Raw genomic sequence first — 15,559 nt, forward strand, 5'->3', positions numbered from 1 at the left:
AAAACTACTGAAATTCCAGATTAGGCCAGCTGCGTAAACAGCTACTTCACCACTAGGGGGAGCCATCTGCCTTACCTTCTAATATGCTGTCTCAGTGTAACCTGTGAATCTCAAGTGCCTCTTCCAGCCTCTGATGGAGGCTGGTTCACGTCAGAGGCTGGTTCAGTAGTTTTGCTGCGGTGACCGGCAATGTTTTGCTTTTTTGGAGGGAGGTGGTTAGGTTGTTTCCTTGTTTTTCCAAAGCTTCTAGACGCTTCTGATACAGGCCTGAGTATGGTGCCATCAGGGTGCAAGCTTCACATCACTGATGGGGGCAGGCAGCGAGGGGCAGAAAACACCCAAGTGCCAGAGGATGTGGAGTCCCGGGAAGTACTGTCTCCTGGACATGACATGGCCGCTGCGCTCGTGAACTTAACTACGGTCATGGAAAAGCAGCTAAAGCTCCAACAGGCAGTGTGAGTTAGACCCGGTGGGCTAGGGAGAAAAATGAAAAGACATGAAGGGGGCATGCTAAGGGTACCAGGGGGCGTGGGAGTTGGGGTGCATACAATCAAGATACACCGTTTGAATGTATGAAGTTCAAAAACTGGGTTAAAGACGTACTACTAAGAACATTTCACTGGTCATGGCTTGTGCCTTTAACCCCAGCACTCGGGAGGCAGTGGCAGGTGGCTCTCATCTGAGCAGACGCTCTACATACGGAGTTCCAGGCCATCCAAGCATACAAAGCAAAAACCTGTCCCAAATAAATCAACCAGCTGGACCTTCTCAAAGAATTCTGCCATCTGCAGAGCATGTGCGGTGAGGGAACACAACGAATCTTTGGAGTTCAGAAGAGGAACTGCATGCAAGGGAGCCTCAACAGAGCCCTTGCAGCATAAACACATCACAGGAACACAGTGGTTATTTTCAAATTTAAATTTATTAAGACATTCAGCTATGTCTGTCAGTCTACATCCAAATTTGCTACGAAAAACAAAAGAAAACCACATCCCACATTAGGAATACCAAGTCTGAAATACATTTTTTTTTTTGAGCCAAGCTTATTGTATAAATAAATGACTAGTTTCTTTTCATATCAAAATCCCATAAAAAATTACACCCCCCCTCCCCAGTTCTACCTGTAGCCATGATGAATGTAAAAATTTAAATATGACACATCCTTGTCAAAGAAAGGGTGCAAGGTGTATTAACAGCTTTAAAAGTGGCGTCTGCAGAATGAGATCATACAGTTTAGTGCTCATTCCCAAACTGCAAACGCTGCCATAATTAACACTGCTTTTGACTCAGTTGCGGGAATGAAACATTACACAGGATTGAACAGTACACTCAGGGCCTTTATCAGTGCCCTAAAGCCCCTCCCACTTTGGCCTCCTTTGTTAAAGTGGACTCCAAAGTGTTCATTAGAGTTTTAGTTTACTTCACACAGCCAACAAAGTATACAATATATTAACAAAAGTTCCATATACATCAAAATAATGAAGACTCCAGCATCAAGTTCAAGAGTCTCAGGTGACGTGAATGCACCCACAAGGCCCAGCGCCCGCCCACCCCTTCTCTGAAGCACGTCATGGCGTATGTGTGCCTCCATCTTAGAATACAGTCAATGCTTCTACATCTTTGATTTCACTGCAGAGCTGTAGAAAATTCCAGAATCATTGGTGATTCCAATCAACTGAGGGAAAGGTGAGCGGAGAAAAGCGCAGGTCATTAGCCACACTATATAACCAGAGCGATCCTGTCCCGGTTATATCCTGTCCCACGGGAAGGGAAAAGCCAGCTCCACCTCTGCCTTCATCTTCCCACGCTGACCTCCGGATCTTCGTCCACTCAGCCCCTTTCAAACACTCAGACCTGATTTCACTATCCCTCGCAAATCAGGGGCTGCTCCTGAAGTTGCGAAGGTTGAATTTTCTTGGCAAACCTCTATAAAACATCACCATAGAACATATAAATACATTTCTGATTAATGTACATTGCAAACTTTCTCCTGCATCATGAAGTGGGGTGGAGAGTGGGTGGTGTCCACTGAGTACCCCTGGGGTAGATCCTTGGAATGTCAGACTCCTGCCTCATCCTGTCCTACATCCACTCAGATCTGAGCGGGAACTCCACCTTGGGCGGCCTTCTCCACAGTACACAGCTCCAAGCCTGTTTCTCCTCTAGGCGGACTCAACAGGACACGCTTCACCTTTTGCACTCTGAGTAGCCTCTCCAGGGTCACCAGCCCCTTCCTGGCTCTCAGAGCTTCTGCTGCTGTGTTCACTACTGTCCCCAGAACCTTCCTGCGTCCCAGTACCTGGGGGACGCTCATGGTCTGGGGGTTCGGGACCTTCCTGAAGTACATTGTTCTGCTCAGCCCCTGCAGGAGGCTGTGGAACCGGTTCTGTCCCCAGTCCTGGAAGCTGAGAGGAGTTTTTGAGATGGCAGTGACACAGAGGGCAGGTATCCTGAACGTACAGCCATTTCTTAAGACATCCTGCATGGAAGAAATGGCTGCAAGGTGTGATCACAGCAGACTTCATGTCCTAAAAGAGAGGTCGAAAGAGAATCCTCAGAAACGTCAACCACTTAATCTTTTTGATGCTAGCCCTAAAAGTTCTGACTTCAACATCTCTTTGTAGCACAAATGGAAAACTGCAGCACACAACTTAGAATCATCTGGCTTCACTAATAAAGCTGCTATCAGAGGTGTCTTTATACCACTAATGTAAGAGCCATGGTGGATAGTGAAAACAAGAGGGAGCAAAATCCCAAGTGAGGAAGAAACTATTCTCAACACATAGCACAGAGGTTGCGGTATACTCTACAAGGATGTGAGCCATTGGTATTAACACAAGAATGACTGTAACCTCAGAAAATCTAATGCAGACAGGACTTGTTCCACAATTATGCACCAATGCAGATAAAGACTATTCCATGATGAGACTATATGAAAAGAGACAAAACTCAGCCATGGAACACCAGAGTGTTGGCAAGGAAGTGGCCATTATACAGGCATTTATATTGCTCTGTGTAAACCAGGGCTCCTCAGAGTTTTATTCCTGGGCTGTTCCAGATCTACTACATTAGAAAACTTGAAGAGGATCCATAAGTCAATACTTAAAACAAGTCCCACACATGACTTTCAGGTGCTCAAACTTGACAGCAGCAGGACACATGCTGACGCCCTCTTTTGTTGTTAGTATTCTTTGGAGAGAGAGGGCCTAAGACATGAATTTAAAATCCACAGACTTTTTTCAACCACCGTTTAACAACCACAAACAAGGAAGTGTGAATATCCCCCAAATTCCTTGCCAAGAGCTGGTAACGAGGGGGTGGACAGCTCTGAAGCAGGGAGCCACACACACAGAAAGCAGCCAGCCGGAAGCTAAGCAACCCCACTGTCGTGTTCCATGTGGGAGCGGCAGGAAGTTCCAGCACTTCAAAAAAAGTGATGTGACAACAGGGGACACAAAAAGAGGACTGTCAGACCCTGACACAGGAGATTTAGACACTGGCTGCGCCAAACTTGGTTTTTTGTTTTTTTGTTTTTTTTTGTGTGTGTGTGTGTGCTTTGTTCTGAGCATGGAAAGGCTACAAAAGACATGGAGTCCACTTCAGGAACAAAGAGAATTATGGACGGGGTCTGGGCTTGGGGTCACACTCCTCAGTGTGCTCAAGGGTTGGCTACCATACAAAAAGATGTTCTCAGCACGCGTTTGGAAAGTGGAAGCTTTCTATACACATACAAACACCTACCCACCGCCCTGCAGGAAAACCGGCTCTGCATACGCACACTGCCACTGTCTGTCAGCTGTCTGCCACCAGCCTGCACTCCCAGCGGTTTACATGGGGCCTGGTTGCAGCTGCTGCCAGGTAATTTTGTCCACACTTCCAGCAGCGTAGCTTAATGCCAAATGCTGCTACCCAGTCCCTGTGACAGGGGACTGAGGACCAAACTCTAGGCTTTATGGATTTTTCCAAAATGATATGAGTTAATTTTCACTAGTACCAGAGGGCACCCTTCATCTGGCACGAGGCAAGTACTGAATGGACAGCAGGCTATCTGTCCATCCTCAACAGTGCTCTTGCAGCCTGCCTAATCAACACTCCCCAAGCCCCACAGGACTGAAATGCTCTGCAGGGAACGGTGTCCGTTCGCCACCGGCATTAAGTCTGGACATTTCTTCCCCACCCAGAAGATATTAGGAAGAGGCAAATTTTCGCACACCACTTTTCAGAAGTCTCGGACTCCTGGTAGCCAGGGTAGATTTAATGATACATATACATAAAACACTGTGTCTGTGTGTGTTGCCAGCAGTAAATATAAAACACACCTAACCTGTTTTTCCTTTATTTATGGGTGAGCAATAATGTTGAAAACAATCGTAATTAGAACTTGGAAGACTACATTAAAACTGAACTCAGAAGTAAAATGGATATATTTATATCAGGTCTTTAATAATCTAATTTATGAGCCCCATTATTATTATTATTATTTTCCAAATCCAGAAGTTAAGCGTGCCTGGAAATTTCTATAGAAACTGGTTCCCGCTGTAGTCCCCCAGGCTAGGCCACCCACCCACCCCAGCAGACTCCCTGTGAGCAGGTCACCTGGTAACAGATGGCGCAGATGTCGTTGTGCTTCTCAAGCTGCTCCTTGGTCGCGATGGGGAGAGACTTAATCTTATTCACAGCGTCCCTGCGGAGAAGGAAGCTCTTCCAGCCCAGCTGGGCGCGGAGCCACACATTGTAATAGGAATGGATGAAGATGATCATGGAGCCCATCACGGTCCATTCGCCAAAGATGGTCTCTGAGACGCCGTAGGCCACCACGCAGAGGGCCACAAGGAACTCCAGCAGGCGGTAGGTGCCGTTCACATAGTAGATGACGTCATCCATGTTTTCCACGGGCTCTTTGCGGAATTCCTCAACCATAAATAAGACGTAAATAAAAAGTGTTCCCAGAACCTGGGGAGGAAATGTATGTATATGAAGGTAGGATATAATTGTAAGAAAAAAAATTCTCCCTAAGTTTACCTTAATAACGCACATTTAGTTCTTTTACCGTAAAATCTCAAGCATCCCCAGGAAGGTTGCGTGGGCGGGGGGGGGGGGGGGAGTGACAGTAACACAGGTAGGGACATAGCAGATGCCCTTCAGACACTTCAGAAGCAGCGTCTTAAAACTGTTCAGTGAGTAACCAGTCTCCTCAGGCCCATCCTGTCCCCTCAGTTCTCTCAGAACATGTCACTTCTACAAGGAACAGAGCTGAAAGCACCATTTCCAGGACTACGTTTCCCTCTCCTTACTGACTGGGCAGCAGAGTCCTCCATGCGTCACAATAAGCTTGCCACATCTGGGCAGTGCCTGTTCCTATGTGTGAAATGTATGTCTGTGTGGCACACACATTACATACGTACGTCTGAAGCACGTATCGTGTCTATGTGTGTTTTGTATAGATTTATATTATCAGGGTATTCTGAGTAGACATTTACTTTGAAAAGCCCATTCTAAACAAGCTCTAACATAGTTCACTGCTGTGGTTTCCTATCAACTTGGGATTTATCATTACCTGTATCATTACCATTTTGAAAAAAGAAAGTGAAAGAAAGGCTAAATTATATTTCTTAAAAATGGACTTTCTGCCAAGATGGCATCAAAAACAAAGAAAGAGGCCTCTAGGCCAACCCCCTCACCCCAAAGCCAAAAGCCAGGCTCTCAAGATCAAGAAAGCAGGCAGTGAAGGAAGGCTGCCCCAATGCCCTCGAAAAGAGCTTGTCCAGGAGAAATAAACTTGAGCACCGTGCCGCCATCCAGTTCAGCCGACCCAGTCCTGAGTCAGCCACGAAGACGATGGAGGCACGGCGCCCTGTGTTCACTGTGGAAGTCAAGGCCAACAAGCACCAGGGCAAACTGGCTGTGCAAAAACTGTGACACTGACGTGCCAAAGCCAACACCCTGCTCAGTCTGGACTGAGAGAAGACGGTTTGTGTTCACTGGCTCGCGATCCTCAGGATGCAGACTTTGCCAACAAAATTGGGATCACCTAAACTCAGTCCAGCTGGCTGATTCTAAATATGATTGGTTTGTTTGTTTGTTTGACCATAATAAAAGCAAAGCAAAATGTCTGTGTCACTACCACAAATGGAAGACCACGCATGAGGCAGCACTCACTACAAGTGTCGTCATGACATGTAAGCTTCATGCTTATAATCAGAAAGAAGCTTCTGACCAAATGTCTAGCTGGCATTGTCAGCCCACTTGGCTCACGTGACTGCAGTACACTCTAGTGAAGAGTGCGGAGTGATGCCCCCTGACGCTCGTCCCGAGACGATCTGACTCCTCTGCTGGGAAGAACTACAGGCGACCGGCTGGCAAGGGCAGCTTGGGGCTCACCTGGAGCGAGGTGAGTATGCTGCTGGAGATGATGATGAGAAGCCAAAAGTCCATGTGGAAGAACTGGCAGATCATGTAGGCCATGTATGCGGGGAACACAAGGAGGAACAGGCAGAGGCTCACAGCACGGAAGTGTTTCCACAAACTCCTGCGCAAGACACAAGAGTCTCTCACAGTCAAGCCGCTCACCAGCCACGGTGGTGAGAGTGCGAGGGCCGCTCCTTAGTGCTGTAGTCACTTGCGGGGTTACAGTTCACTCCTGACTTTTCCCATTCACTGGAGCTGCTGCGGCCCTCTCCCTACCATGGACCACTAGGAGTGGGGCCGGGGTGGGGGCACCTAACAGTTTCTCCCACAGCCAAGAGGGCAGCCTGTCTCAGCCAAGGCTGCTGCAACCACGAATAATAACACAGACCCAACTCCAAACGTCAGCCCTGACCCTTAGGCAAGGCTTCTCCCCTACGTCTCCTTGACATTTGGTTCTGGTGGAGGAAGGAACCAGTGGGTCTGGTTCAGCATCTTGAAGGGATGCAGTGCCATACTTGCTAATCAGTTCTTGTTGTAGCGCAAGTAGGGGATTCTTTTTCTCATCTTTTACAAACATGCAAAATTAATTAATGTAATCTTAAAAAGACATTTCCGGAAACAACAAAATATTAACTGTAGTTAGGTCAAAACACCTCAATTCTTTAGCTCTGTGATGGCTTTTTGACTGAGCCCATGCTTAAACACCTGACAAGCTTAATGGACAAACCTTGAACTTCAAGATCAAATTCCCAGTAAATGTAATTAACTACGAGCACCGTGATTAACGGAGACACAGCCAAGAGCTGAAGCAACAGTGAACTGACTCTTTCAGCCACAGGACCTTCTGAGAGAACTTTACAAAATGTTTGCCCATGCAGATGACGGGGCACTGGAGCAAAGCTGACAGGCTGTAATTAAAATGCTAATTTGATTATCTTACAAATCTGCTCTCCCAAGTCTACCTCCCAAGAGACTGCTTCCTCCAAGCAATAATTTCAAAATGTGGATGGAATGCTGGGAAAAAATACTGACCCTGAATTTTAACTCATCTTTCATGGAATTTCTTGTATGAAGTACATACCGAAATATATCATTAGTTTTGTGTGGTTGTTTTGGGTGCCAGGTGTTGAACTGAATGCCGAACATCTTAAGTAAGTCCTCTGCCACTAAGCCAAATATTTTGCCTCCCAGTATGCAAAGCAGTATATTTGAAAATAACAAGAGTTTGGGTTTTAGGTCTTTAAAAAATTTCTAGGGCCGCAGCCACTTCTTCATCATCTTAGTTGCTGGAGCACTTGGCTAACACCTATGGAAAGCCTGCTAAGGAAGCATGTCTGTAACCTCAGTGAAACAAATGCAGAGGCAAGAGAATCCTGGAGGCTAGCTGGCAGGCAGTGCAGCCCATCAATGAGAACCAGGTTCAGTAGGAGGCCTTGACTCAGTATCCACAGATGACATACATCACAGACAGACAGACACATGCGCTTACTCACAAAGGGACTCTGATCTGACATCAACTTCTGGCATCCACACAACGTGAATGCATACCTGCACACACCCCACGGAAGAATAAACAATATTTTTTAAATAATAAATGTAATTTAAACCTTTTCTTAATACTGGATGTACATAGAGTCAGTTCCTAATTTTATTTGGTCCCATACAGTACCAAGAATGTCTGTTAGAGCATACCTCAGTATGTTGCAACTTCCTAAAAAACCATCAAAGGATGCCACAACTCTCTTGGTACCTGTGTTTATAAATCTGATCCTTTCTCCTTCACTTGCACGTCCCCCTAACGCTTTGTCTCCTTTAACTGGCAATACACACGGTGAAAGCACACATTATGTCATGCATGTACTGGGTGCTCTTATACCTCGAAAGTTGACATATAAAGTACATTCACTACTCTGAAGATTGAGTTTCTTTCTGCATAGCTTCTAACTGTGACTTTCAACTACAGAAATCAGAAATCCTAAGGAGAAACCGTATCGTTTAGGAAAGTCAAACACAGGCTGGGGAGATGGCTTAGTGGATAAAGTCTGAGGACCAGAGTACATGAACAAAGCGTTTTATTCATGGTGTTCAAAAGCTAGAGACCAGACTGGCCAAGGCAAGCAGACCGACTACACTCACTCAGTCATCAAGCCCTGGTTCGGTTAGACTCTGCATCAGTCAATCAGATGGACAATGTCCAAGGAACACACTCAGCATCCATCTCTGGCCTAAACATGCACACATGCATACAAAGGTACACACAGCACACAAACGTACAAAGACACAAAGTCAAAAAGTAAACACCCAAGTGAATAGCAGCTTCCATCCTTTGAACAGTCCTTCAGTCTACAGGCAATATGTGGGAAGAGATGACAGTAACTGAATCAGAGAAGAGGGTGTTCCTTACTTGTCTCTAGATGCTCCCAGCGCCAAAACAATGGGATCTGCGATCTCTAGCATGGACTGTAGGATCGAGGCAACAACGATGAAGAGGATGATGCTCAGCAGGAATGCACGGTGGACCACCTGAAGTTCTATGAGCCCGGTCTGCACCGCCAGGATCAGCAGGGTGACTCCTTCTGTCATGCCCCTGACAGGCAGATACAAGCAGAAAGGGATTCATATTCCAGCCACTGCTGAATTCCAAGACCAACCTTCTCTTGACTGCTGGTTTTAAAGCGATTCGGACATGGCAGGCTAGCATCCTATCTGTGTGCAGAGTGACTACATGTCTCACTCCATCACTGCGGTGGCATACATTCATGCATACACATGAATACTACATGTTCAAAAGCATGCTGTTTCCTTCGCACAAAATGGAAGAAAGAAAAGAACCACTAAAATAAACAATTCCTAAGCAGGCTGTGACTGAGACAGAGCCTTATGCTACTCACCAAGAGCCAGTGGAGTATGAAGATTTATACCATTAGTTGTATACTGATCTCTCTCTTCCTCTCTCTCTCTCTCTCTCACACACACACACACACAATGTAAAAGTATTTATTAAAAATTTTTTTTGAAAAATGATTTTTCTTTTCCATCTTGGAGGAGAAAATATTCTTTAAAAAAACACAAGAAGCAGGAGCTGGAGAGATGGCTCAGTGGTTAAGAACTCTGTCTGCTTTTCCAGAGGTCTAGAGTTCAATTCCCAGCACCCACATGGTGGCTCCCAACCATCTATATCCTTTACTGCCCTCTTCTGGCATGCAGGTATACATGCAAACAGAGCATTCAAAATAAATAAATAGATAAATAAATAAGGAAAGAAAGAAAGAAAAGAAAAGAAAGAAAAGAAAGAAAGAAAGAAAGAAACAAGAAGCAGTAGACAGCATAAATAAGTCTTTTTGAAATTTAGTTTTCATATGGAATAATATATATCAAGTCACAAGATTTTATAATATTCTATTGGATTGTTCAAAAAACGAAACGAAACGAAACCTCACATGAATGAGAAATGACAGACAGCATTTTTCATTGTGAAAGCTGTGTTAGAAACCCTTCCAAGAATGACAACTCTAGACACTACAGCAAAATGTTCAAGAAAGCGAGGACACTCATTTTGAGAATACATACAGGTAAAAATCTTTATGGAGAAAATCGGCTAATAAATCAGTGAATATTAAGATACAGGGTACAAACTTATCAATTCAATAATCCTACGGGTAATAATTTACAGATGGTCTACACAAAAATTAAAATGCATGATAAAAAGAAACGTGGCAAACAGTGGAATATGCTCTCTCACATCACAGAAGCACCCAGTATAACCAGGACCCTGCAAAGCTTGAGGTCAATGACCTCATGTCTTCAACAAATAAAAGACAGCAGGAAAACAAGAAACATGAGGCATCTAAATATTAAAAAGGCTTTAAGAATAGATCAGTCAAGTGCAACATGGGTCTTATTTGAATCTTATTTGAGCAAAGTATTAAAAAAATCCAACAGAGGAATTTAACTAAGTGGATATGATATCAAAAGCTCTTGTATTAGGAATGATGATTTGACCCTAGCTATACTTCTGTGAAAACATTTACAGAGCGGGCTTGAGAGATGATTCAGTGGTTAAGAGCACTGCTGCTCTTCCAGAGGACCAGGGTTCAACTCCCAGGATCCACATGGTGGCTCACAACTATCATTCCAGTCCCAGGGGACAGACACTTTCTTCTGCCCTTTTTAGCCATCAGATATGTACATAGTACACAGACATGCAGGCAGGCAAAACATACATACACTAATGTGTGTGTCTACATATACATACACATACATGTATACATACATATATACATCAGACTGAAACTTTTAGGAGCAAAATTATGATACTGTATCTGGCATTTTCTCCAAAAAAACACATTCAGTTAGGCAGAAAGGTTAATCACTCTGCAATTTCATCAATCAAGTCATCCTTGAACAGTTCAGAAAATTTTACTAAATTATGTTCATTCACACACACACACTCACACACACACACACACACGCACACACACACGCACACGAGCACACATAGCCCTTGGGAGAAAGTATCAAACAGAAGTCAGATTTTAACTGGAGGACACATATTTTAAGCACTCTGAATTCTCAACATCTAGAAAAGCATAACATGCAATTTGTCACAATATGCAATAATAAAACAAACTCCATTTTCTCTAAATCTCATCAAAGGTACTCATGATGATCACTGTATCAAGGATTCAGACCTAAGCCAACAGTTTACCTGTTCATGGCAGGATCGTTCATGAAGGCTCGATATCCCTGCAGGTAGAACTTGCATAGCGTCAGAACGCCCAAGGCGACAAAGGACACGGTGAAGACCAAGCCCAGAAGTGAGTACGGTGTGCTGCAGCACTCCGCAATGCTGGAGGAGGGAGACAGGCAGGCTGAGTCCTCTACCTGCAGCGGCTTCACCACCCCACGCAAAGTAAGTCTTTCATCCTGCTTTCATTATTTATTTATCTGAGTAGGCTCTCACTATGCAGCCCTGGCTGCCTTGTTTGTTTGCTTGGGCAAGATCTCACTGTGCAGCCTTGGGTTCTTTAAACTCACAGAGATCCACCTGCCTCTGCTTACTTTTGGAGTGCTGGGATTAAAGGAGTGGACCACCATGCCTGGCTACCATAAATAATTTAAGCCATTTTACCACCTGCCATTCTAAACTAAAAGTCTTCCACCTCTTCAGCAAATATCCCGTATGTAGTAACACATCTCAGCAAGGATTTCACTGTTTTTAAGTATCACTTTCAAATGCAGTAAATCTCAGAGTACCCTGCCCACACCTCAGAACCATGTACTTTTGCATAATGCTAAACACTACAAAGTAGCCTGCTAAGTGCACGTTGTTATGGCAACCGTGGGCTGTTCAAACAGCTCAGCGTGTGCTTCTCAGGTAGTACTTGACCAATCACTGTGGAGCAAGGACCTCCTTACTGCCCAGTCAATGCACAAGTACAGTGGTATCAGGCACATTATGGTGGCCGAAAATTTTGATTTCATCTGTGTATAGATACAAGAATTTAACTTTGACTCATGACCAAACCTTCGGCAGAGTACAGGGAATCATAAGGAAGAAGGGGAGTTAGTCTGATGAGGAAAGGATAGGAGCTCCACAAGGACCAAATATATCTGGGCACAGGGTCTTTTCTGAGACTGACATTCAACCAAGGACTATTTCTAACAGGAACTCAATGACTGGCTCTTTGGCCTCCCCACCCCCCAAGGGAGGAGCAGTCCTGTTAGGCCACAGAGGAGAGCTTTGCAGACAGTCCTGAAGATACCTGATAAAACAGGATCAGATGAATGGGGAGGAGGTCCCCCCTATCAGGAGACTTGGAAAGGGGCATGGTGGAGAGGAGGGAGGGAGGGAGGGCCTGGGAGGGAATGAGGGATCGGGACACGGCTGGGATACAGAGTTAATAAAATGTAACTGATAAGAAAAAAATAAAATTCAAAAAAAAAAAAAAAAAGAATTTAACTTTGAACAGCTACTTTACACGCATACCCAGAAATAGAGTTCAAGATCATTTAAAGACTGTTACAATTTTAAAAATTAAAAATCAAGCTCTAATTAACATAAAAATAAACATTAAGCCTATTTAATAGTAAACTGGATGTTAAAATGTATGTGGTTTTATTGGTAAGATTACATGTTTACAGAAGTTACTAATAATTAAAATACCTCATTTCTACAAGCATCATGTGAAAACACACACACACACACACACACACGAGTAATTAGGACAGTGAATCTGGAACCTGTATGTATAGGGAGAGCTGAGCATTTCAAAGTCAGTCTCGGCAGAAATGACACATGTAGACCCAATATAAGCTCACATTAGACTCTACAGTGGGAAAGAACTCAAGTGACATACAGGAATTGAAACAAAAAACCTAACCTAGGGCTGGACAGGTATCTCAGCAGGTAATAGCATTTACTGTGTGCACACACATGGGCGTGTACACACATGTACACACACACACAATGATGCCTATAACCCCGGCACTGGGGGGGGGGCGCGGAAGGGGGAAGGATGGCCACTGGGTCTTGCTGGCACGAGACCTTTCAAGGGAGTAAGGCAGAGAAGGGTGCAGCAGGACCTCCAGTACCCCAGTCTGCATGTGTACACCAAGATGTGTGTGTACACATGGACACGGACAACCTTAAACCCTGAAAGCCAAGTGTTTGAATTCTTTGGGGCTGAACAGGAAAGGACGAGGATATAGCCATTTTTACCAATTATTTTATTATCTCAGTACTGGGCAAAACATGAAGAATATGAAGGTACGGTGTAAGTACACAGGACAGCCCTAGTGCTGAACTGAGTCAGGCCGGAGTGGCAGCTGTGGCTCTTGTCACAGCGTCAGCAGGGAGATGCTCTCCCACAGTCTCCCCAGTATAAATAGAAAATGTCGATACGGTCGGTCCTGGTCCCTCAAGGTTGCTGGAAAGAGTGAAAGGGAGGGTAAGTGTCTGCCATCTGGCATTTGTTAAAGACTCAACAGGACCGTCACTTGAGTAAGATACCCGCTACACACTTGCTGTGCCCTGATCCCCATGGAGACAAACACACCACCACGCCTCGGGCCACAGATCCCTTACTGCCAGACGTCGGCCCCCAGCTGAAAGGCCTCTTTTGAATAGATAGAGCTATTCTGAGATACTGCTAGCTAACAGTAGCCGCACTGACGGCCGAGACCCAACTCCGCTCTTCCGAGGGCGAAGTACCTTGTCAGGAAGAGGAAGAGAAGCCTCTCACGGGATGCAGGCTGATCTCGGGTGCTGAAGTAGGAGTAGATCTGAAGAGCAAATAAAACAAGCCAGAAGACCATGAAGAGCACGGGGACGACCAGCTGGTTCCACAGGGACATTCCCAGGGCCAGAAGGCCGTACACCTCCACTACCTGAAGAGGAGAGACAAAGGTGTCTTAGATCTCTAGTCCTTAAAAGTTAACCAGCATTCTTCTCCTGTGGTGTTGCTCTCACTGAATTCCTTCAAAGGTGGGTACACATAAGCAACACGGTTTTGCATGTGCTGAGCTTCACACTCCTACTCACAAGTGACATGCCAGCACACAGCCCCAGTGGTTGAGACAAGGTGGTCGGATTTAAAGCAAAACAACCTCAACTGGTTTTGAAGAAACCTATCTAATCAAGACAATATAAATGAGCATGAAAACCAACTGATTAAGGAAATGGGGTATGTGTGTGGTGGTGGGGCTCTGGGGTGAAAAGCACTGGCTCTTACAGAAGACCCAGGTTCAATCCTCAGAACTGCATGGCAGTTCACAACTTTCTGTGACTCCAGCTCTAGGGTATCCAACGTCCTCTTCTGACTTCTAAGGGTACCGCACAGACAGGTGGTGCAGAACATACAAGCAGGCAAACACTTGTACACATAAGATAATATTTTTTTTAAAAGAAGAATTGCTCAGGGCTTACTCATGAACGTCACAGTTGTGACAGAGCACTTCATTTCTGTTGTCCTCATTACAAAGGCGCAAGATAATTCACGTGACTTTCCACTGACAAACTGACTCTCCTTGCTCCTCTCATGTGCTCACCAAACACCACCATCAGTTTATGTGGTGTGCCAAGTGCGTTACCACAGGAAAGGAGTACACCCTTTAAAAGCCACGGACCACAGGACTCACAGAGCTTCCCAGTGTATATTCATCTCTCACAAACTTCATTAGCAGGAACTATTAATTACTGAATAAATTATTGATTATTAAGTCTGCAACAACACATGGAAGCAAGATTCCAGAGTTCCTGAGTCAGGCAGATGCAGGCCAGCCAGTAGCGCTATGACAGGTGGCCCACAGTCCTTAACCTAGAAGCCAAGACACATCAATAAAATATAAAGAGCATGAGCTGTGATGTTAAAATACATTCGCACTAATTTGTGGTTAATTTTTTTTTTTCAGATTGCCCCCAAATTTGTGTGTATTGTGTACCAGCCTTCGTGAGTGGACCATGTACACGCGGGCGCCCTCCGAGGCAACAAGAGGGCAGCAGAGTGCCTGGAACTGGAATTATGGGTATGTGAGCCACCATGTGCCTTGAATCTGAAACTGGTCCTTTGCGACATGTTTGCGATTTTCCTACATTTAAATACTTAAGTGTCAGTAAAACATGCTTTTCTACAACCTAGTCAAAATTAATTTCTATTTTTTTCCATTTAGAAAACGTTTATCTAGCTATAAAATTATTATTACAAGCCAACTTAACAAAAGTAGGCAGTAGGCTGCCTCTTTTTCACTCAAGAACAGTCACTTAAAAACCTGCCATTTTCCATTTCTTGCTTATGCAATTCTCAAGTCATAAACTTTATAACCTGTAATTTATGTTCACCCATTTAACCCTAGCGATGTGTGAATCACATAGCAACCAATGGGGTGATCGTGACCTGAGAAATAGTTGCTGTCATATGGCCATTAAATATTTATGTAAATAAAGGTTTACAAAATGGCCACTCTCTATTAGAAACTAGAACTGCTCCACACCACAATGACCTGAGGATAAATTGCAGGTCTTGAGCTGACTCTCGTTCTCATCCTGAATACAAGCACAGCCCTACCCTGTGAACCACCCAAGTTAATGACTTGTACGAGGAAAGAGGAGAGAATCAGGCTAAGGCCCAGGGCTCAGAGAATAGTACTCAAA

General features: G+C 44.7%; 1 protein-coding gene across 6 annotated transcripts in view; it reads right to left on the reverse strand.

The window, feature by feature from the left end:
* Nucleotides 1-903: 903 nt before the first annotated feature.
* Nucleotides 904-15,559, reverse strand: part of Rnf145 (ring finger protein 145) — a 44,590-nt gene continuing 29,934 nt past the window's right edge. For all 6 annotated transcript variants that reach the window (XM_055610695.1, XM_055610694.1, XM_055610693.1 and 3 more), the window contains exons 6-11: nucleotides 13,622-13,797; nucleotides 11,117-11,257; nucleotides 8,813-8,995; nucleotides 6,382-6,529; nucleotides 4,597-4,953; nucleotides 904-2,528 (exon numbers count right to left, since the gene is read on the reverse strand). In XM_055610695.1, the coding sequence (XP_055466670.1) occupies nucleotides 2,163-2,528; nucleotides 4,597-4,953; nucleotides 6,382-6,529; nucleotides 8,813-8,995; nucleotides 11,117-11,257; nucleotides 13,622-13,797 (1,371 nt within the window). In that variant the 3' untranslated portion in view covers nucleotides 904-2,162. The remainder of the gene's footprint in view (nucleotides 2,529-4,596; nucleotides 4,954-6,381; nucleotides 6,530-8,812; nucleotides 8,996-11,116; nucleotides 11,258-13,621; nucleotides 13,798-15,559) is intronic.

Source organism: Psammomys obesus, unplaced genomic scaffold (assembly GCF_907164565.1).
Source record: "Psammomys obesus unplaced genomic scaffold, mPsaObe1.curated_primary_1811, whole genome shotgun sequence".
Taxonomy (NCBI): domain Eukaryota; kingdom Metazoa; phylum Chordata; class Mammalia; order Rodentia; family Muridae; genus Psammomys; species Psammomys obesus.